At 44.1% G+C, this 22,163-nt stretch overlaps 1 protein-coding gene across 3 annotated transcripts in view; it reads left to right on the top strand.

The window, feature by feature from the left end:
* The window catches only part of DYNLT5 (dynein light chain Tctex-type family member 5), a 104,496-nt gene extending 84,234 nt beyond the window's left edge, over positions 1 to 20,262 (top strand). For all 3 annotated transcript variants that reach the window (XM_069641957.1, XM_069641956.1, XM_069641958.1), the window contains 2 exons: positions 8,030 to 8,154; positions 19,155 to 20,262. In XM_069641957.1, coding sequence (XP_069498058.1) covers positions 8,030 to 8,154; positions 19,155 to 19,358 — 329 coding nt within the window. In that variant the 3' untranslated portion in view covers positions 19,359 to 20,262. The remainder of the gene's footprint in view (positions 1 to 8,029; positions 8,155 to 19,154) is intronic.
* The last annotated feature ends 1,901 nt before the right edge of the window (positions 20,263 to 22,163 follow it).

Raw genomic sequence — 22,163 nt, 5'->3', positions numbered from 1 at the left:
GTCACCACACACAAATAGATACGCCAGACACGAGGTTCCGTTCCCAAAATCTAGGGTTTATTGCAATACAAAAAAGTCCCAGTTGGCCAAGTGGTCCCACGCCCCGCGACGTGTGTCTAACAGACCTCGGGGGATGCAAGAGAGTGCGAGACATACATCAGTTACACATATACAAACGGAGCATTTTACAATCAGTAATGACACATTTGATGCCACCCCCAATTCATTTCCCTTTGAATTAGAGGCGATGATTGACCAGTGTGACAAATATGACACCTTAGACCACCATATTTAGTAACAGTTTGCAATCTCCAGTTTTACAGACACCATTCTTTGTTTGCGAGAACACAGCGTTTCTGTTTTTCATGGGCAAGCTGCTCGTAGCAGACTGGCACATACCAGGCCTCACTATCTCTAAGTTTCGATTCTCTCTCTAGAAGTCAGCCCGGTCTCCTGGGCCTCCCTGGACTCAGAAAGGGGGGCCGTACAGAAGATCATAATTCAACTCTTTAAATGCTAGTTTCGTACATTGCTATTCTTTCAGGAGACTCGCTGGCATTCCTGTACTGATTAAATGCCTTGCTCCCTGTCTTCAAGGATACGTGAGGGAGGGAATCGGGCATTTCTGTCTGGCTCTCCAGTGTAATGTTTCAACATGTTTCTTAGCCTTGAACCATTGAAGCGAATAATATCTACAGCAAAGCAGTTTTACATGAGGCAAAGTGGCAAAGTTAGAGAGAGCAGAGAGAGAAAACAAAATGACGATTCTGGTCATCTTAAAATGGCTTCACTCTAGCTAACCTAATAGCTACGTAATAACCAATGACTAATGAATATATATTCTTACACTGTAAATGAGGCGGTTGATCTTCGGCCAACCAATTATCATTCATTTCCGGACCCTCAAGGGGTGTTTGGTTTTTCTGGACTGACAGTCTAATGAACTTAACCAGAATTCATCCATATAGAACCATGTTTGCAGTTGGGAAGTGGGATAAGAGAGACCTTTGTGCCTAGTGAGTACCACCCACTGCATGATGCTAAGCCCAGAGGCGGTAAAAGGAGCATCCCCCAAGCCCTCTTCCCCATTCCTAGCCTCCAATTTGTGGTCAGCCATAAATCCAGAAAAAAGGAATAAAAGGGCCCTTGTGCAGAATAGTGGTCGCTACCAACAGCAGAGTCAGCTTGTGTGTCATATCCTTGTGAAATCACACATGCAGAAATATGAAGCTTGTGAGCATGCTGCTTACGAAGTAGACACAATCTTCAGCGTACACCTTTCATGCATGAGTCCTGGTGGCTGTGGGCTTGGAGAAGGGGGGGAAGGTAGCACAAGCAGATCATAAGTAACCATGGAGGAATCAGATGATTTTTATGACGGGGCTGCCTGATTCCAAAATGGCAATCACCTTTTGTCATCGTCCTGTGTGCCCACCACCAAATTCCTGCACATATCCGACATCCTATGGGGTGGAGGCAGAGAAAAACACGTAGCACCAATACCAACTAATGAGCCTACACAGGTGTCCCCACTTAGCCCATTACAGTAGAAATCACACAGGGATGCAGAGTATTAAAAAAGAATAGTCCAGGGGAGGAGCGAGGAGTTTGAAGTCAAGTTGCCAGTGTGAAGGTTGAGCAGGAGAATTAGAAAGCAGGAGGAAGGTGATGAGAGAAAACAGTAGTCGCAAGCAGAATAATTGTAAGTTCACGAGGAGGATGGAAGAAGGCAAGAGAAGGAAGAGGCACAAGGAGACGGGAGAAATGACTGTCAGAAGGGCGAGGCGAGGAGGAGGAAAGAAGGCGGTGAGGAGAGAAGAGGTGTTGAAGGAGGGAGGAATAGAGCAGAGCCGAGGTAGTATGAGGTGAAAGGTGAAACCAATGGTGCCCATGGGGGTAGAATCCAGGATGCCACCCCTGGTCCAGTTGAAAGCCTTGTGGATGTGGCACCAGACTCTAGAAGAGCCAAATCACGAAGACCCAAGCAAAGCTTGTAGATATGATACCAGACATCAGTGAGCCAGGAGCCATGTTAGGTTGTGTTGTGCAACTTGTAAAGTGCACAATCACCAGCGAAGGCATCCACGTGCTGCATAGAACAGTTAATGGGGAAACAAAGAGAATTTAAATTTCTGTCAGAACTTGAATTGATTAGTCACTAGGCATAGATTTGGGCGTAGGTCGTTCCAAGGTTTAGCTGCCTTTACCGAAAAGGAACATCCAGACCATTTAGCTTATTTGTACTTTGGTTCTCAAGTAGTCCTGCAGTTGTTGATCTTGGCCCTCTTCTGGGTGGCAGGTAGGGTACTTATCAGCCTGTGATCATGAATGGATTTTTGCACTAGGCATAACGCCTTGAATTGAATGGGACAATCTATTCGAAGGCAGTTAAGCTTGCACAGAACAGGCGAAATATGTTCCCTGCGACCCAAACCAATATGCAGCCTGGCAGTGGTATTCTGGACAATCTGTAATCTATGCAGTCCACATTTGGATATTCCAAAATAAATGACATTACCATGATCCAGGTCACCAGAAATAAAAGCATTAATCAGTGGAGCCTTATGTAGAAAGGACAAAAAATCCAAAACTCTTTTGAGAGAGCGAAGCTGAAATAATATGCACTAGAAACCATATTCGTCTGATGATCCAAAGAACGATGGGGATCTAGCCACACTCTTAAATTCGTATATTTTAAAGAAAGAATGGGGTAAGGCCCCAAACTATGAGACCAACATGTTTCAGATCAAACCATCCCTGGTGAAGGGTTCCATGTGATAATGTCCCCGCAAAAATATCACCATGCAAACAATTAGCAGAAAAAAGGCTGACTGTTTTCTGCGGGACATTATTATATGGAACATTCGGGGGACATCCCCAAAACCTTTTTTTTTCAAATTGGAGCGGGGGACACCACCCAACTCCTGCTCCCGTCTCTCCCTATACATATGGCCACCTATATAATGTCACCACAACCTTTTCTCGGAGACATTATGTATGGCGACCATATGTATGGGAACATTATTACCTGATACCTGGTGAAGGATGTAAGCTGCTGTTGAAAGACATGGTTCAGAGCTGCAGCATAATAGGATATCTGTTTTTTTTAAAGTTACCTTTCAGACGGTTTTAGGTGTTCCAAAAATGTATCGTCCTGGGCAAACTCTGAAACCGATAGCCTTAATCTTATCGGAATAGTCCAGACGAAACATCAGTTGTGTGTCGTCTGCATAGATCTTAAACAGGGCACCAAAGAGACACATCAGATTGGCTAAGGTTCTCATGTAAAGATTGAATAATAATGCGCTTAAAGATGAGCCTTGAGGAACGCCACAGGTTTTTTGTTTTTTTTTGGGTAACTCGAATGAAAGTAAAATTACTGATTGTAGTCTTCCAGAAAGAAAAGATGATCTCCAGGCCAATGGTCTGTCATGGTGCCCTAGTCCATGAAGACATGTCAACAGAATAGAGCGGTTGATGGTGTCCCAAACTGCTGTTCTAATCCGTATCGGGCGAGATTGGCAAGCCCACCAAGGATAATAAACCCATTTGTCAGCCCAAGGAGATGAGGAGAGAGAAGCAATCTAACTAAAAGCCAGAGTCAGGTTCTGGTGGGTTTGTAAACACAGAGACCGAAATAGGAATTGCCTATGAGATTAATAGTCTGATTGCTTATTGAGAGTCAAACCTAAAGGTCTCCGGCAGGAAGAATGACAGACGAGATTGAGATTAGGGAATCCTGGCAACGATGACATCTAGGGGCAACTGTGAAGCAGAAAGGGTTCACCGGGACCCTTTTTCAACAAATGCAACATCACACTTGGCTGTGATTATAAAAATGTCCTGAAAAATAACCAAAGGCAGATGGGGACAAAATGGACTGTCATCCTCATGCTTGCTACCAAAGTCGAGGAGAGCTAGCCCTTGCCCAGGCACATTTAGTCGAAGGTTCCCATGAGTAACAACGCAGCAAACTGAAAGACTTTTTGTTGTTTGAGGGTACAGGAACCATCACCCAATTCATTGTTTTTTTAATTAATTACATGGTCACTGATTTTCTCCACTATTCCTTCAAGTTCAGCAGTTGCTGCTTTCCCCATTTACTTCTGTGATCACTCATGACTTTATTTTGCTCTTTCCCTCATCCCCTCTGGTGCGTACGAGTCCTTCGACAGTTATTTTCCATTGCCCTGACCGGCTGCTTTTTGACCCATCTGCGTTTCTATCTCCTCTTAATTCTTCTCTCCCTCAGCCTGATGCATTTCCTTCACTCTCTGCTGTTTGTACTTTTACTTCAGTTCTCCGTACAACTTTTGATTCCATCTATCCTCTTAAACCTTTTTCTCCCTCATGGAAACCCTTCTAGCCTTGGCTTACTGTGGTAATTAATTCTCTTTGCTGCTCTTTTTGCTGTGCAGACCAATAATGGAAGAAACAAACTCTTTGGATCTAGATAATCTATCCCACCTTCATTCTTCCTGTGACTATTCTTTACTCCTAGCTAAAAGAAAATACCATACTGATCTTTTTCTCACTCTCTCCTATCATACTGGTGGTGTATTTTAAGTTATTAATCACCTTCTTTCGTCCCTACTCCCACTATTTCCTCTTCTTTATTCTGGTGAATTTTCACCATGTTTTATTACCACGGTTGTGTGTTGTCCTTCTCTCCTCATACTGCAGATGACTCTAGTTGTTCCAGATTTCCTCCTGTTGCTTTTTCTATATCCACCATCTGTCCCCTTATTGATTTGGATACATCTGGTTACCTGACTCGTGATCAACCTACTGAGTTTCCTTCTGATCCTTAGCCTTCTTTTCTTTTTGGTAAGGTTTATCCTCTCCTACTTTCCTATCCCACGTAATATCTCCCAGACCACTACTGTGTTTCCCTCTACTTGTAAGCATTCTGCTGTTCTTCATATCCTTAATAGGCCTTCTCTTGATCCTTCCTCTCCCTCTAGTTCCTGCCCCATCTCCCTTCTCTTTTATGGTTCTTGAATGGGTGTTTTATGTTCAGGTTTCTTCTTATGTTAACCACCATTTACTTTTGCCTTCACATCAATCTGGATTTCGTCCTTTTGTTTCTAGAGAGACCGCCTTGCTTTTCCTTACTTTCTACTTTTTATACCAAGCATTCTTCTCTTCCGGTCTTACGCGATCTTCCTGATGCTTTTTATGCTGTCACTCATCTTTGTCTTCTTTCTACTTTTTCTTTCTTGGGTTTATCTGTTGATCAATAATTTAATTCCTCTCTTTTGGATTTTACCTACTCTATCTCTTGATCTGGCCTACCTTCTTCTGCGCTCCCTCTTCCCTAAAGGGTCCAAACTCGCCCCCCCTTTTTTTTTAAAACTCTTTGTATACTGTTACATTAACTGCTATTATTTCTTCATTTAATCTTTATCATTTCTGGCTAATGATGCCCAAATAGTTTTCTCGTTTTATTCATTCTCCTAGCCCCTTCATTAGACCTGGATGCTTGCTCGTTCTCTTTTTCTTAACACTTCTAAAACTGAGGTTCTTTTCTTTCTGACATCTTTTATCTTCCCTTCGGTACCATTGTCATCTATCTCTTTCTCTCGTTAGCTTCCACTTTGCAGACCTGCGCAGAATCTAGGCATCATTTTGAATCCTCTTTCCGTTTCTTTATATAGTTCTAATACTGCTGGATTTGATTGTTTGCCCTGTGCATGGGTGTAAGGTTTGTTCGCTTCTTTCATTCCATGCTACTAAGCTTCTTGTTTCTTCCTAAATGTTCTCTTGTCTTGACTACAGCACCGCTCTACTACTCAGACTCCCAGCCTGTGCATTGGCCCCTCATACATAATGAGTAGTGCATTTCATTGCAGAAGGACATTACAAGATACAATTAGTTGAAGGTTGCTGACAAAATACAACATTTGGCCAGAGAACTGTAATGTTCCATATAGCAGGTTTATGTGTGGGGTGCCTATTTCATATGTCAGTGACTGCGGTTGCTGGTGTGGGACTCTGGTCTACTAATGTGAGGATGGCACAGTAAAAGGTGGAGTGAAAAGTGGAGATATATATGAATGAGAAGTGAGGTAGGAGGACTTAGAATGGTAAACGAAGAGTAGACTTGAGGAGTGAAATGAAGGCTTGGGATATGAAGATTGACCGAGTGACGTAAGCCTGAGCAGAAGAAAGGAAAAGTCAGATGGAGTTTAGTATGTGGCATATGCCTGATGCCCGGGGCATAACAAAATGAAACATGGAAACTCAAGTGGGATTTGAACAAGGAGGACCCGGGAAAGTAAATAAGGAGTGAGGAGGAGAAATGAGAAATGATTAAAATGTGTATGGAGAGGATGAACGATAATGTTCTAAAATGCACAATGTGCGGCGAATAAGGGGGAGGAAGATACGTGAAGTGTGGGCAGAATGAACAATTTGGAAGGATTAGGATGACCCAAGAAGTGAAAGAACAGGTGAGGAGAAAGTAGGATGAGACATGAGGATGCCTTAAAGACAGTGTACACATGTTTATAATCCAATGTCACTGTCACGGGAGTAGAGGATATAGTTATTTCTCTTGTATTGAAACCCAAGAGGTTGGCGTGTTCTCTCGGGAGATGTAACACTATGTAGTTGCCTTGTGTGCTGCACTATAAAGCACAGCACCTTTAGTTTGATCTGTGTTTTTCTAAATCTGCACTTATGCATAGTAGCAGCATTTCTGGGGACTTTCTTTTAGATGCTGTTTTTGCAGTGAGCAGGAAGTAACGTTTGACAGTGCAAACGTAAGGATGAATAATCATTTGTGAAGATATAAATCAAAACACAAATTTGAAAATATCAGCCCAAGCATACATACTTAAGTCATTGAGGAAACCGCAATTAGATTTCTGGTAGATAAACAGAAAGCCCATTTTCTGTCACCTTAAAAGTAGTCTCCAGATGTTTTCAATCTGGCCCCGCAAAGCCACTCCATGCTCTTGCAATATTAGTCACCATGTTCACCTCCATGGCAATGGGCCTCATTACGACCCAGGCGGTAAGTTACCGCCTGGGCCGTGACTTTACCACCATGGCGTAAACTACGTTTACGCCATGGTGGTTGGCGGATTTACCGCCCCATTCCAACCTTGGCGGGGCGGTAAATCGCCATTTTCCCATTTTCCCTTCCCCATTCCCATTTTGCCCCATAGGGCATAATGGGAGTGGGGTAGGCGTTAATTACGCCACCGTAAATTACGGTGGCGTAATTAACATCAAGGTCCCTTAGCGCCATGGATTTTAACACCTGCTAAAAGCAGGTGTTAAAACCTCCATGGCGCTAAGGGACCTCGTACTCAGGCGGTAAGGGTCGGCGCTGTTTACGCCGCCGTAAAACCCTTACCGCCTGAGTCGTAATGAGGCCCAATGTATTGCTTTCAAAAGCTGCCCCAGTCGATGAATGGACAGGCAGGCTTACGCTCAGCAGATCACGGGTTGTGGTGAGCAACACATGTGGTGGCTTGGAAGACAGGCCCAATGCACTGGTATAAGCGTGTGTTCTGAGCCAGCTGTTGGTTGCTTTGGCTATTCGGCCACTCCCCCTGCTCACTGTTGCGGCAATTCCCACCACCAGTACATTACATTGAAAATGTTGCTCCCGTGTCCGTGGTGGAAGGCTTAATGCAACCGGAGGGTCACAGATTTCTGTGGTGCTGACTAAGACTTTCATCTCTCTGAGGTCGATGAAAGGAGTACCAGTCATTTGGGTGACATTATCCCTGTTTTTATTTCACAGGCGTGGTACATGACTGTGGTGTAAAATCCTACACAAACACAGCATTTTGCTATTATCTCATCTTGTATCTCAAGCATCTTATGCTGTTTTCTTTTATAGGTAACCTTTTGACAAAGTTTGAAGGGATGCATTTGTGGAATCGTGACCTATTAAGGCCCCAAGTAGCTTTAAGGGCACATTCATTGCATTGATGTATTAACTTAGTTTTAAACCGCTTCACAGAGTACACCACATGAATCAAGTAATGCAATGCACGTATTTTAACTTGAACAGGTCCTACGAAGCGCTTTCCCGTGGCCACAGTAAACAATATTTTGAAGGACGTTCTGACAAGTTATCTACAAGAGGAAAAATACGAAGCAGAGCTGTGTAGGCAAATGACGAAAACAATCTCTGAGGTAAACTATACCCTTCCATGCTTTAATTAAAATGATCGTTATGCCAGTTCTGGTATGCTCACTACTTCATATGGTCACGTGATGCTACTGGGTGCATGTGCCATTTCTGAACGCTTCGTGAACCTTAAGGGCGGTGTGATATGGTATTACTTTCATGAATGCAGAACTGTGAACTTCTAACTGTGCAAAGGAGTATTTGTGATACTCCAATTCACGTGTATTATCCTATTGATAGTTATATTTCCCCACCCCCTCGCATATTATATAATTATTATAATTATAATTGGTTTTTTATAACATGCTTAATACTGAAGAGGTTTCTAAGCGTGGACACGGATTCGAACCTGCGTTGCTCTGCATCGTCTTGGAGCGCGTTGCCACAGACCTATAATACCCGTGCTAGCTTCCCGCTACGTGTTTCTCTGCTTCCTTCACCATGTTCTCCCCTGCCACCACTATGATTGTAAAGCGCTCTGTTGCTTCCCGAAGCTTGGTTCGCCCTCAAACCTCAATAATAATAATAATATTTTCTATTAATTCCCCAAATCCTTACAAATAACCTCCATTGACCTCAGTGCAACATGAGAAATGAACCCCCTTGAGACTGTGCCCTAATCACTCAATTTAAAATTGACATATGCTCTGTCCTCTTTGGAAGTAGGGCTATATTGACCTACACCCGCCACAGCAAATGCTGTACAACTATTCAGATCATCCATCCACGGGCGGGACAGGGGAGATGGGCAGGAACTAGTGCTCAGAGGAGTAAGTGTGGAACTCATTGGAGTTACCCAGCAAGTAATCAGGGCATCACCAAGGCATCCACCTTCCCCATGCCAGTCCTCAACATGAGGATCTACCAAGCATTGTGGATGTAAGGAAAGCAACTATGACCACAGGGATACTTTATGAAGCACCTGCCGTTCTAGAGGAAAACTGGACTAAGTGGAGAAAACTAGAAAGTGGCCTGTGTACTCCCAACCTGTAGTAAGAGATGAAGGCACTAGGAGAAGTCCAGGTAGCCACCCTGCAAATATTGCCCAGCGCAACCCCCAAGGAGGCTGTTGAAAAGGGAGACCCCTGCCACCTCTCATAGACCTGACCAACACAAACGGAGTAAGGAGATCCTGAGGCATCGCATACATGTGATAAAGTCACTGTTGCTACACCAGCAAAGGGAGACTGCAACTGCGGTATTCGCTGGTAGCCATTTGCTCTCTGTTGCGCCCCATTGAGGCGGTAAAAGGAGGATCCCCATTCTGCCCCCATGCTGGCAAAAGCAGGCTGCTAGCCAGCCCAGAAAGCTCATACACAGGTGTTCAGTTTAAGATGCACAATCGAAGAAGAGAGAGCGACTGCTTTGCTTTGGTTGTATCCATCCTTAAATGTGTGGCTCTCACCATAGCCGAATAGACTGTCCTTGTAAATAATTAGATGATATATCTGAATTATATATTGATATATGGTAATTAACTAAATAACGTGATGCCATCTTAAGAAAAAACTCCCTCGAAAAAAACCCCCACTATCAGCACCCTAAAAAAAAGTTATTCCCTGAGATGCTGGTAAAGAGAAACCCATTTTAAAATAATAATTGTTACACTCTAGCATACAAACACTTGTACAATAAAGACCAGGACACCATGCGTGTATGTCTTCCTTCTTTATTCCCTATTTCCATACTAACTTCTCCTTCGTGTCCCCTCCCTTTCCCTTTCCCTCCCCAGTTCCCTCCCCTGTTCCCTTGTTCCCTCCCCTTTAAGGGAACAGCGTCCAGTTCATCCACAACACCTCCCACCCCCTTATTTATCACAGAAGTTCGTGGCCTACATCTGTTCGATGAGGCGGGGGGTTCTCGGAGGCTGACCCTGGGATTTTTTGGTCTGGATCCTCGGTCGGTTCCACCCTGGGTTCCTTTTCTTCGTTCCCTACCGCATGTGTCACTTCACCTGAGTCCTCCTGAAATAACTTGCGAAAGAACGTTGCGTACCTAGTTATCTCCCTTATCTCAGAGCCGTGATCATTGGCCCTTTGACTCCGGTGACCACAATCGACTCCAGTCTGTATATGGTGTCAGTCTTCCATTGTTGTTTTTGCTTGACGAGTATGACTTCGCCCACAGGGATTTGATGCTCTTTGGCTTTCTGCTTTAGATCCGTCCATTCTTTGGCTTTCCTCCTTTTCTCGGCCTCCCGCTCCCTGATCTCTGCATGTTCCACAGGGGATACCCCATTCACTGAAGAGCTTGTCTACTACTACCACAACATGGTGGAATTTTGTGGACGAGACGTGCTTTACAATTGGGAACCGAGAGTATTCATCTCTCATCAGATGGCCTCCTTCTTCGAGGGGCCCGTAGAAGTCCAGTGCCAACCTTTTCCAGCGTCCTTCAGGTAGTGGGACTGTTTGAAGTGGGCACAGAGGTCTATCTGCTGATGTTACCTGGCACGGTGTACAGTGTTTTAGTGTGCCCTCTACTATCGTGTCCATGTACAGGGAACCACACCTGGTTTCACATGATTTTCTTTGTGTTGGATATTCCCATGTGGCCTTCGCGTGCTATGATGACTAGGGCTTTCCTGAAGGTTCTGGGTGCCACTAGTCAATTTCCTCGCAGCAGTGTCCCCTGGTCAGTTGTGGTGAGTTCTTTGTATTTTTTGCCATCCTCTGTAGGTCTCTCTTGCCACCTGCCCCATTCTCAAAGCGTTCTGTGGCCAGGTGTTGCCACCTGTTGGTTTTCCTGAGCTGGATGGCTGCTGTGATGGTGGGGTCAGTCTTGCACCTCTCGGCGAATAGGTCTTTTGCGATGGCCGGGGGGGAGGGCATTGAGAGACATGTACGCAATGTAGGCTTCTGATTCTTGTTGCATGCTGTTTTCTGGTGTGCTTTTGAGGTGTCGCGAGAGGTAGTCCGCTGGATTGGATTCACCCCCAGGCTTGTGAACGACTGTAAATGTATTCTTGTAAGCTGATACCCCACCGTTCTATGCATGGAGGCATCTTGACCTTGGGATTCCCAAAGAGTGACAGAAGTTGTTGATGGTCCGTTATCAGGATGAAAGTGGTATAACTTCTTGCATGCCCAAACCGCAGCAATGCTCTCTCATTTGGCCTGGGTGTAGGCCTGCTTGATGGCGGTGAGCGCTCTACTGGCGTATGGCACTATGTGTGTGTCGTCTTTGTTCCCTGGGTTGGTTTGGGCTAGGATCGCTCCCAACACGACCGGGCTGGCATCAACCATAATCTCGGTGTCCCAGTCTGGGTTGAAGTATGCAAGTTGTCGATTGTTCGCCAGTTCTCGCTTGATGTGCCCAACGCTCCCTGACAGTCTTCATTCCATGTCTAAGGGATCTCCTTTTTGAGGTGCTGCCTGAGTGGGTTTGTGAGTATTGCATATTGCGGCAGGTACTGGACACAGTAGCCTGCCATTCCCAAGAATGATCGCAGTTCCGTCACGTCCTTTGGGGCCTCCAGATTCTCGATGGCACTAATTTTGTCAGGGTCTGCCCCGATGCCTTGGTCAGAGAATATATATCCAAAGAAGCACAGGCTGCGTTTGTTGATGGTGCATTTTGGGCCATTTAGGGTGAGGCCAGCGTTGTGTAGGATGGTGTGCACTTGTTTTAGCGGATCGTCGTGTTGACTCTGGGTGATGCCGAACACTAAGATATCATCGGTATAGTTGAAAGCGTTGGTCACTGGTGCTATCAGCCGGAGTATTGTTTCTTGGAATATCTCAGCTGCCGATGATATTCCAAAGTTAAGTTGTTTGTAATGGATTAACCCTTTGTGTGTCGTGAAGGTGGTGATGGGCCTCGAGGTGGGGTCGATGAACAGTTGGTGGTAGCCCTTGTTTAGGTCCAACTTGGAGAACTGTGTGGCTTGGTTGAATCTCACCAGCATGTCCTCGATGTTGGGGCCGGGATGCCTCTCCCTCTGGATTGCAGTGTTGGGTATACGCATGTTTACGCAGAGGCGTAGGTGTCCCTCCGATTTTGGGACTACGACCAGAGGGGACACCCAGGGGGTGGGTCCATCGACTCTTTCAATGATATCATTGTCAAGCAACAATTGCAGTTCATTTGTCACTTTGGCCTGTAGATGAAACACAATCCTCCTGGGGTGCTGTGTTACGGGGCATACAGTGGGGTCGATGTGGAGTCGGATGACGGTGTCCTTGAGCATACTTATGCCTTTGAATAGGTTGGGGAATATCACTTACAGCTCATCAATGTCTAATTCTCTATGGGATAAGGTCTGTGCATTGGGTGGGATGCCCCGAATTGTCTCTGATTGGTCATATTGGATGTTGATGAGCTGTAAAGCGGTGGCCCTTTTATAGCTGAGGAGGAATCTCGCTGTCATAGGGAAGTGTATGACATGGATTGTCGCAGGGATGCGTTGTCCTCTGTGCACCAGGTCACAGTAGAATTGGCTCTTGGACTGTAATGTGAGTGTCGCACCCGATTGTAAGATGCGGGCCTGAGTAGGATGCAGCGGGTAGGTGCTTGCTATGGCTTGGTATGTTCTTTCATTCATCACATTCACGGTGACTCCTGTGTCAATGAGGAACGGGGTATGGAGTCCACCTATCTGAACTGTCACTTTCGGGGCAGTGTTTTTGTCAGAGTGGTCTTATATGAGCCAGACATATTCCCTGCTGTACCCGTCATATTCGTAGTATGGCTCCGTGCTAGACGGTTCTTTTTTCACCGGGGGGTTCTCATCCAGGACAACCTTACACATCTGCTAGGTGAAAACCTTAAAACAACGACCAAAACCATCCTTCTTGGTGACCTCAACCTGGGACTCCATGACCAGAAAGATAAACCCTCCCCAACACTAGCTCAAGCACTCCAAGAATTGGGCTTTGAACAAAAAGTGCACTCCCCTACTCACCGCAAAGGGCGTACTCTTGACTGGGTAGCAGACCACAAATGTGGCATTGACATCAGCTCCATCACACCTACCCCTTGGACTGACCACTTTCTCATTCACTTCCTCATCCCCACACCCAACAACACAGTACAAAAACTCAGTCCAGCACCTCCAGCCATGGCCAGAAGCGCCAAGAATCTTAACCAAGACACCCTCACCACCAGCCCCCCTAACACCTCAGACCCAGCCGCACAGGCAGACATATACAAACCCACGATTAGCTCCGCCATAGACATCATTGCCCCACTCCAAAAGAAAAAATCCTAAAAAACCAAACACTCCAACACCTGATTCTCAGTAGAACTAAAAGAACTACGAACCAAAAAAACGCAAAGCCTTGAACATATGGCAAAGCTCTCCCAGCACATCCTCACTATCCTCATAAAAATCACTGGCCACCCAATACAAAAAAGCCATCATAACAGCAAAATCTGCATCCTATAACGATAGAATCTCCAAGGCCACCTCAGAATCCAAAGAGCTCTTCGCCATCTTCAAGGAACTGTCCACACCGGTCACTAAGTCTCAAGAGATTGTCAAGGACCAAGCATGATGCAACACCATACAGTCCGCCCTTCTAAACAAAATTGAGCTCCTTCAAGCAAAAATCCTAGTCCACCACAAAAATCTCACTCTGCACACTTTAGCAGCCTCCCACACTGAAATAGGGACTGAACAAAACGAAAAATCAAATTACACCTTTCAAATTCAGAGAAGTCTCTGAAACAGAGGTAATTGACATTGTTAATAAGATCAAACCATCCAACTGCAAAGGCAACGCCTGCCCCGCTAAACTAGTTAAAGACTGCATAGAAACTCTAGCTCCATTTCTCAAAACTTTCATCAATGCATCTTTCAACACCAATTCAGTCCCAACTAGCCTAAAAGAAGCATGGGTGCGCCCTCTTCTCAAAAAACCGATGCTAGATCCTGAAAACACCAACAACTATAGACCTATCACAACCGTTCCCTTCTTGCTGAAGATCCTCAACAAGGTGGCCTACACTCAAATCCAGCAATACTTGGAAGAACACTGCATCTTAGGGAAAAGGCAATCGGGTTTCTGCCCGGGACACGGAACCGAATCGGCCTTACTCGATCTCAAAATCCAACTCAATGACATCATGGACAAAGGGAAACCAGCACTCCTGCTGGAATATCCGCGGCCTTTGACTTGGTCAACCAGGACATTCTAGGCACGCAACTCAAAAACAAAGCACACTTCTCGCCGTAAGCCATCTCCTGGGTCACATCCTTCCTCGAGGGTCGACTTATGAAAGTCTTCTCCGACTCAGCGAACGCTACCCCCACCACAATCCACTGTGGCACCCCACAAGGGTCCTGCACTGCCCCCACACTATACAACATATTCACCCTCCCACTGTTCATCGACCTGGATCGTCGTCACATAGCTTACACCAACTACACTGACGATACGCAAGTCCTGCTCCCCCTCACAGGGATCTATGAACAAGATGCTGCGGCACTAACTACGATCTACACAGCCATCCAAACATAGATGGCAGCCAACGGCCTCTGCCTAAATGGGGACAAAACAGAGATCCTACTAGTTGGCATCAAAGAAACACTAAGCAAACTCCTGCCTCAATACAAATCATTTAACATTGATAACTCCACCATCACAGTCTCCTCTGCATTAAAAACGCTAGGAGTATACCTTGACTTCACTCTATCCATGACACGGCAGGTCAATGCCATAGCCTCCTCTGCCGCGCTTACCACGAAAGTAATTAATGCCGTAAAACCTTTCCTTAACACAAAAAACTGCCTGGTCATAGCCAGAGCCACAGGAGGCACCACAGTGGACTACTGCAATGCCCTTTTCCTGGGCACATCTGCAGAAAACCTAAAAAAAAAAAAATGCAACACGAACCAGTGCCCTGAGAGCAGCTCTGAGTATCCCAAAAAGGGAGCACATCTCCCAAGCCAGAAAAGAGGCCCATTGGCTACCAAAAAAAGAATGCATCCTATTCAAATCCATGACCATCACCCACAGATGCCTCTCCATTGAAACACTGAGAAAGAGGTCATCTGTCTTCTTTTTCGGTAAAACGTGGGCGCATGGGTAACCTGTCAGTGTAACTGCATACACTATTTTTTACTTAAACGGAGTAGAGGAGCCAGAGACTCCGTTGTTACCTTCTCATGCGACCCTGAAAAGGAGCTATCCTTAAGTATTAACAAGGGCGCTGAGGTCCACCATAAGGTACCCCCCAAAAAAGGTTCCTCAACTATTTTCAACTCGATTACAATGAATGTGGCTGTTGAGATCCTCGCGTTCTAGTGGGTATGGTTCTGGTAAACGTGTCCGTTCAAATCCTTGCGTTCTAGTTGATGTGCAGGGGAAGGCTGCGCAGCGCGTGTATTACTCGGCTGTGTAATAGGGGGTGTTCCTCTTCGTGTTCCCGCAGTCACCCGTCCCTCAGCCAAGTGGTGTCCTCTCTCCATCCCCTCACGGGCCATGCTCCTTACTGCTGGTGACATTGTCGCTCCCTTGGCGGTGAAGGTCTTCCTCACCGTTGCTGCACCATCCGGAGTCTTATCCCACCTTCTCTGTGTCGGCTGCCTCCTGTGGCCTTCGCGCTCTCCTGCAGTCCTCCTCACCGCTTGGTCCGCTGTGGGCGTCAACCTCCTCTGCTGGTCCTGCCGACTTTTGTCTTTGGTGCTGGCTGCCTCTTCCTGCCGCAGCGTGACTTGCTGTGAGTGGGACTCCCGAACCTCCTGGGCTGCGTCTCCTCCTCCCGAGACCGCGGGCTTGGGCCGTAGCTCGTCGCCAGTTGTTACCCTCTAGCATACATGCACTTGTACAATAAAGACCAGGACACCATGCGTGTACGTCTTCCTTCTTTATTTCCTATCTCCATACTAACTTGCCCTTTCCTTCCCCCCCTTCCTTTTCCCTCCCCAGCTCCCTCCCCTGTTCCCTTCACTTTAAGGGGACAGCGTCCAGTTCATCTACAACAATAATAATGATGAGGAGCATGGCTTACCAGCAGCCTCAATCTCCTCTCAGAGGGCCCTTCTGGACCCTTTCTGACATCAGTCTGGTGTCATGATGTCCCGATGTCTGTGCAACACAAGACTGTGGGTATGGGGTGAAAGACAGACCCAACTCTCGTATAGTTCACCGTGGCTATCGGCATCCGCTAGAATGGAGACAGGTCCCCCAATGTGTACATGTGGCTTTTAGGGGCATTCCTAGTCTCTCTCTACTCAGAAGAGCCCATGTAGATGAGTACTGGCTTAAATTCATCTGAAAGTTCTGCTCCTGTTTTACAGGCAAAACCTTTAACATCAGGAGATCTCTCTGTTCCGATTCCTTTTAGAAGCTTGAGTTGCACACAGCACACCTCTCCTTCCCCCTCAAAGTGTGTGATTCACTGTGCTTCCTCATTTTTTGGTGTGATGTTAAATGTTCAAGTTGAAATTGTTAGACTTTCCTAGGGCTCACAGAAAACGTACCGATTTTCCGGACTCTCTGCACTATTTTGGTATTTATGTTGCATTGATTCTCACTGGCAATAGATATAGCTTTTGCAATATCACACTTAATTGACAATTGTCTTCATATCTAGGAAATATTTTTTTTTGTTAGGTAGAATTGTAAATGTGAACATTGTGTCAATATATTTTCACATTATTAAAAGATGTCTTTAAATCTTTCAGCGTGTATAGTTTTATGGTGGTGTTGTATTGGTTACTTATTTGATGACAAAATTGGATATATGGGATTACGGCGGCCCTCGAAAGCTAGCAGTAGAAACACAGGCTGCTAAATTCTGCCCCCTCACCAAACCTTTCCTCCACCATCTAACCCCTGCCCCTTACTGCCCTTAATGGGGCTAAATGGCATTTTAACACCTTCTAAACCTGGAACAACAAAAACACAGAAAATTGAAAAAAGAGCACGTTTGCAGACATATCTAGAATCAAATTCACAGAACTTCTGATGCGATATGCCACGAGGGGGCAGGAAGACCCTGTCGGTATGCGCCCCGGTGCCCAAGTTAAGGGCACAGTGATTCAAATCAGGGAAACGTTAAAAGTGGTGAGGTCATTGTTAGGCTAGGGAAGCATAAATTTGAGGTACAATTCAATTATTTCGTTTGCTAAGGTCTTTTGCAAATTACATTTTTCGATGTCATCGGGACATCGTATAGTTCTTTCTTTTCATCTAGTGTATGCTCTACCAGTAAGGCCTTCTAACAGTGGTATGACATTGCACTGAGTGCAGCTTTAAAGAGATCAAATATGTATAAAACATGTATTGCTTCTATATACCACTAACGGCACCATGAACCGAGGATGAGGAGAATACAGGGTCCCTTGAATGTAACCAAAGGACGATTTTAATAGGGTACCCCATATCAATGTAAATTCAGTATATGCGTTGACACCTTACTTTTTCTGTTAAAGGGGAAGTTCACTCAAACATGTTATTGTCTCAAAAGATGGGCCATATTAAATATATAGATAAAATACTTTTAAAGAAAGTTCCTGTGTAAAGTTTTGAGCAAATGAGGCTCTAAGTAAAACATTTCAAGCACTAGGAGGCATCGATTTTGTGAAATGAATTAGTCTCCTGTGCTTGTGTTAAGCTCTGCTCTGGCAGCAATAATTAAGCAAAAGCCCCTTACTGGGAGCTTTTGCTTACTGCTGCCAGTGCCAAGCCTAACATCAAGAGAGGAGGCTGCCTTGACCTTCATTTAACATTTTCTGTGTTCCCCAAGCCCAGGGAAGCGCATAAAACGTAAAATCAAAAGCACAGCAATTATAAATACTTTGCTGGCCTGCTGGCAGAGTTTTAATAATTGCTACAACTTTCTTTTCTAGTTTCCCCGAGTACACAAAACTGAAAACTAAAGCCGCAGTAATTATGAAAACTCTGCCCGCGGCTGGCAAAGTACTCATAATTGCCTGGACTTTCTTTTTAAGTCTCCCGTGCTCATCCAGGGTTGGGCGAGCTTGGAAGAATGTACCAGCAATTATAAATACAACTAAGTTGTATTTATAATTGCCGGCACTTTTGCTTTAAGTCTCCCGGGCTCCCCCGGATTGGAGGAGCTTGGGAGACTTAAAGCGGAAGTGCCGGCAATCATAAACACAACAATGTTGTATTTATAATTGCCGGTACAGTCTTTTTAAGTCTCCTGGGCTCCTCCTGCCGGGCAAGCCCAGAAGACTTACAGAGAATGTACCGGCAATTATAAATGCAATGGGTTGTATTTATAATTGACTGAACCTTTGCTTTAAGTCTCCTGAGATCCCCGAGCCGGGGGAGCTCGGGAGACTTAATAAGAATGTACCAGCAATTATTAATACAACGTTGTTGTATTTATGATCATCGTGGCTATTAAGTCTCCCTGGATCCCCCGGCTCATGGGAGCTCAGGAGACTTGAAAGGAAAGCCACGGCGTTCATAAATACAACAATGTTGTATTTATAATTTCCTGGACTTTCAAACAGGAAAAACAGCACAATGAATCCTCACCAGCAGCACGGGGGAGGAAGGAGCCTGACAGCATTCTCTGCTCTCCGACTGTAAAAGCAAAAGCTACCAGTAGGTGGCTTTTGCTTCATTATTGCTGCAAGAGCAGAGTTTAACACAAGCATAGGAGGCTATTCATTTCACAAAATGGATGCCTCCTGGTGTTTGCCATTTTTTACTTTGAGCCTCATTTGCTCAAAACTTTACATAGGAACTTTCTTTAAAAATATTTTTTCTATATTTTTTTTAATATGGCCCATCTTTTGAGACGAACATTTTTTAGTGAACTTCCACTTTAAGCATTAGATAACTTCTATACAAAAAAAGAACAGTGGAATTAAATATGTTTGCACTTAGCATAATATAGCATACATCATATGACCCTAGTGCCAGTGTACTTTAAAAAGCAAAAAGGCTGAATGAAAAGGGCTCAAACCTGAGAGGGTGTGATGAAATACAGCAAAAGGTACCTGTATATTGTTACTTTTGGCCTAATAAGATGCCATGGTCTCCTTTTGAATGAACAGATAATCATGCATTTCTGTCTTTTGTAGGTTATTAAGGCCCGTGTAAAGGATTTGATGATTCCAAGGTACAAGATTATTGTCCTGATCCATATAGGACAACTAAATGATCAGAGCATGCGCATTGGAAGCAGATGCATCTGGGATCCAGCCAATGACACATTTTCATCCTATTCTTTCAAAAACAGTTCCCTCTTTGCCGTGGCAAATGTCTATGCAGTGTACTACGAGTGACAGATTGTGCGCGGTCGAATAGCATGTGTTCATGCAGAATCATGTGTATGGGGAGGTCACACAGAACACTAATTAATGGGTGTACAGTATATGGAATATAACCATGCAAGTCCATGGGAAACAAAGGAATGTCATTGTATATAGCCTACAGAAAGTACCCATTTAAGTTTATGTAAAGAAAAGGAATTAAATTGTATACAGCAAACAAAATGTAATCTTGTAAATATATGGAAAACAAAGGCATGAAAATGTATACAGCAGTACACAATATAAACCTCTAAATCCATGGAAAATTATGGAATAAAAGTGTACAAAGCAGACTAAATATAACCATGTACGTTTATGGAAAACAAAGCTACTAAAGTGTATACAGCAGACTAAATATCATTTTGTAGATGCATTTGGTACTATATTTTTTTTTACCTTTTGCGCTACCTAGATTTAATAAATGCAATCACTTTAAGAACAGGTCATGGACGTTTATTTGAAATATTAAGAATTATGTATGTAAATTAATTGTAGATATCTGAAAATCAATCAGTTCCCTCCAATTGGTAGAACCTGCCAACTAGGTCACTGGACTGCACTTCGCCAGAAGGAACGAGCAACATTTGAAATAAAATAAGGACAGAATAAGACCAATGAAGACTGCCTTTATTTAGTTTCCAATATTGAGAGAAATAGAATAATAGAGCATCAAAATGTTTTTATGGTGTTGTAAAAACATTGCAAGTCAGACTAGCTTATTATTTTACAAAGAGTTTAATATAGGTTATGTTAATATTACCTTTCATATATCATGGACATTGGAAAACAATTGTAATCTTATTTAATAAAGAATTGTAAAACATTGGTACTGAATCTAATTTTTTTTAAATAAATTTGAGCAATTTTGGTAAAACAATTGAATTGTTGTCCTAAACGAAAACCTCAACCAATTTAAGTAAGTGCATAGCAGCAATGTTACGGTGGTATCTGCTGCTAGCAATATACTTTACTTAGCTGTCACCAGTAGTCCTTTGGACTCGATTACTTCTAACAACCTACACGCACAGCTGATATTTCTTTATCGCTGGCCGTGGAGGTGGACAGCAGCCTTTATAGAACAATTTTTTGCCTCATACACAGATTTCGCCAATTTCGGATGAAACAGTCGTGCAGCACCCACATCGACAAGTGGGCACCAAATTTCCCCCCTCATTCAACTTTCAATTTTGAGGACAGTCTCCACCTTTTGAGGTAAGACTGCATCATTTTATTTGTCACTATACCATCAGTGTTTTGCACTAGTTGAGCAAACCAGGTTCTACCCCCATGTTGTTTCAGATTTGCACCTGTTTCCACTTTGGCCAGTCATACGCCAGTGTGCCATCCACACTAAGATGGATGCCACATCTTACCCTAACACTGTATAAGTCTTAGGTAAGACCCACACTCCTTATCCCCATGGAGTTTTTGTGTTATAATTATTGAGCATCTGTTTTTGAGCCTTATTAAGTATTTAATCATTCATCTCTGAGGTCACCCCTTTACTTATCGCACCCCCTTTGTTAATTGTAGATAGAGACCCCGGGACCCGGACACATTCCATCTCACGTCCTGAAGAAGGCCTGTACGTAAAGCTGCATTACACAGCTCACCCTTTGGCCGAAACACCTTGTGTCGACGATCATTCCATATGTTCAATGCACAGCTCAAGCATTGTTTTGTTTATTGATATATGTTCATGGGATGTGTTCCCTCTTGTACCTGCACAACCCAATAGGGTTTCAGATTTTAGCAGAACTTGTATGTTATCCATTTGAATCGAGTTCATCACGCTGGATTGTACCTACCTGTATTGTATGTTTTTTACATATCTCTGGGTACTCTATCCCCACACTGTCATCACGAATTTTATGCTAATTAAAATGTATCAAGTCAAGACATGAGCAGGTTTTGATTTTCACCACACTTCTATGTGAAACCAGTTGTTTTGGTGTGACCTCACACCCTGAAATTTTGTTTTGTTGATTCAACTACGCCCACCTGGGTTTTTCAGGGCATAGCCAGGTGCCCTAATTTACTTTAGTAGTTAAAACATGTCCTGGAGAGGACGAGTGGTGAAACAGCCATATGAGTGAAACTAGGTGGGCTTCACACAGGAAGATTTTAAATGACAGAGTTTATATCTTCAATACAAACTGTGCAACAGCATGCATGAGAGAGATGAGGCTCTGTACAAGTAGCAGGACTATTGCTGTGTAACAAGGTGACCAGGTTATGTCTACAGGGAGACGAGTTTGTTTTATTTTGTATTTTATTGGAGAAAGCAGACAGTTTTTAAACACAAACAGCATACATGCTGGTGCTTTACAATTCAGTGAAAGAATGTAAGCAGTGGGAGCAAAAATCAGCATAAAGATGAATCGTGATCTAAGTGTGTGAAAGAATGCCATGACAAAGCATTTTGGATTTGTATTAAAATAAGATGATGCAGGATCTTCTATTTCTGAAAGGCAGTCTGCTTATCATGCCCCCAATAATAAATGGTCTGAGCCAAAAGCATTATGCATCCATGTGACATCAGCAGCTCCTGCTCTTCAGTGGAACAGAGCAGGTTCAAAAGTCATATGTGCATTCCGGACAGCTGCTGAGGCACCAAGTCCCTAGCAATTTAGTTTGCACCTCTGCAGTAAAATGTAATATTTGTATTACATTTGCCTTATCAGTCTAGCGGCAGAGCAATCTCTAAAAATAAGCCATGCCTGGTTATGGTTTGGTAACTGATCAGAACACATAATTATTCAATCTGATCTCATACAA

The sequence above is a fragment of the Ambystoma mexicanum genome, chromosome 1q, assembly GCF_040938575.1.
Source record: "Ambystoma mexicanum isolate Mex_15411 chromosome 1q, UKY_AmexF1_1, whole genome shotgun sequence".
Lineage (NCBI taxonomy): Eukaryota > Metazoa > Chordata > Amphibia > Caudata > Ambystomatidae > Ambystoma > Ambystoma mexicanum.
Note: the sequence above shows the minus strand (reverse complement) of the source record. Positions and strands in the feature narration are given on the sequence as shown.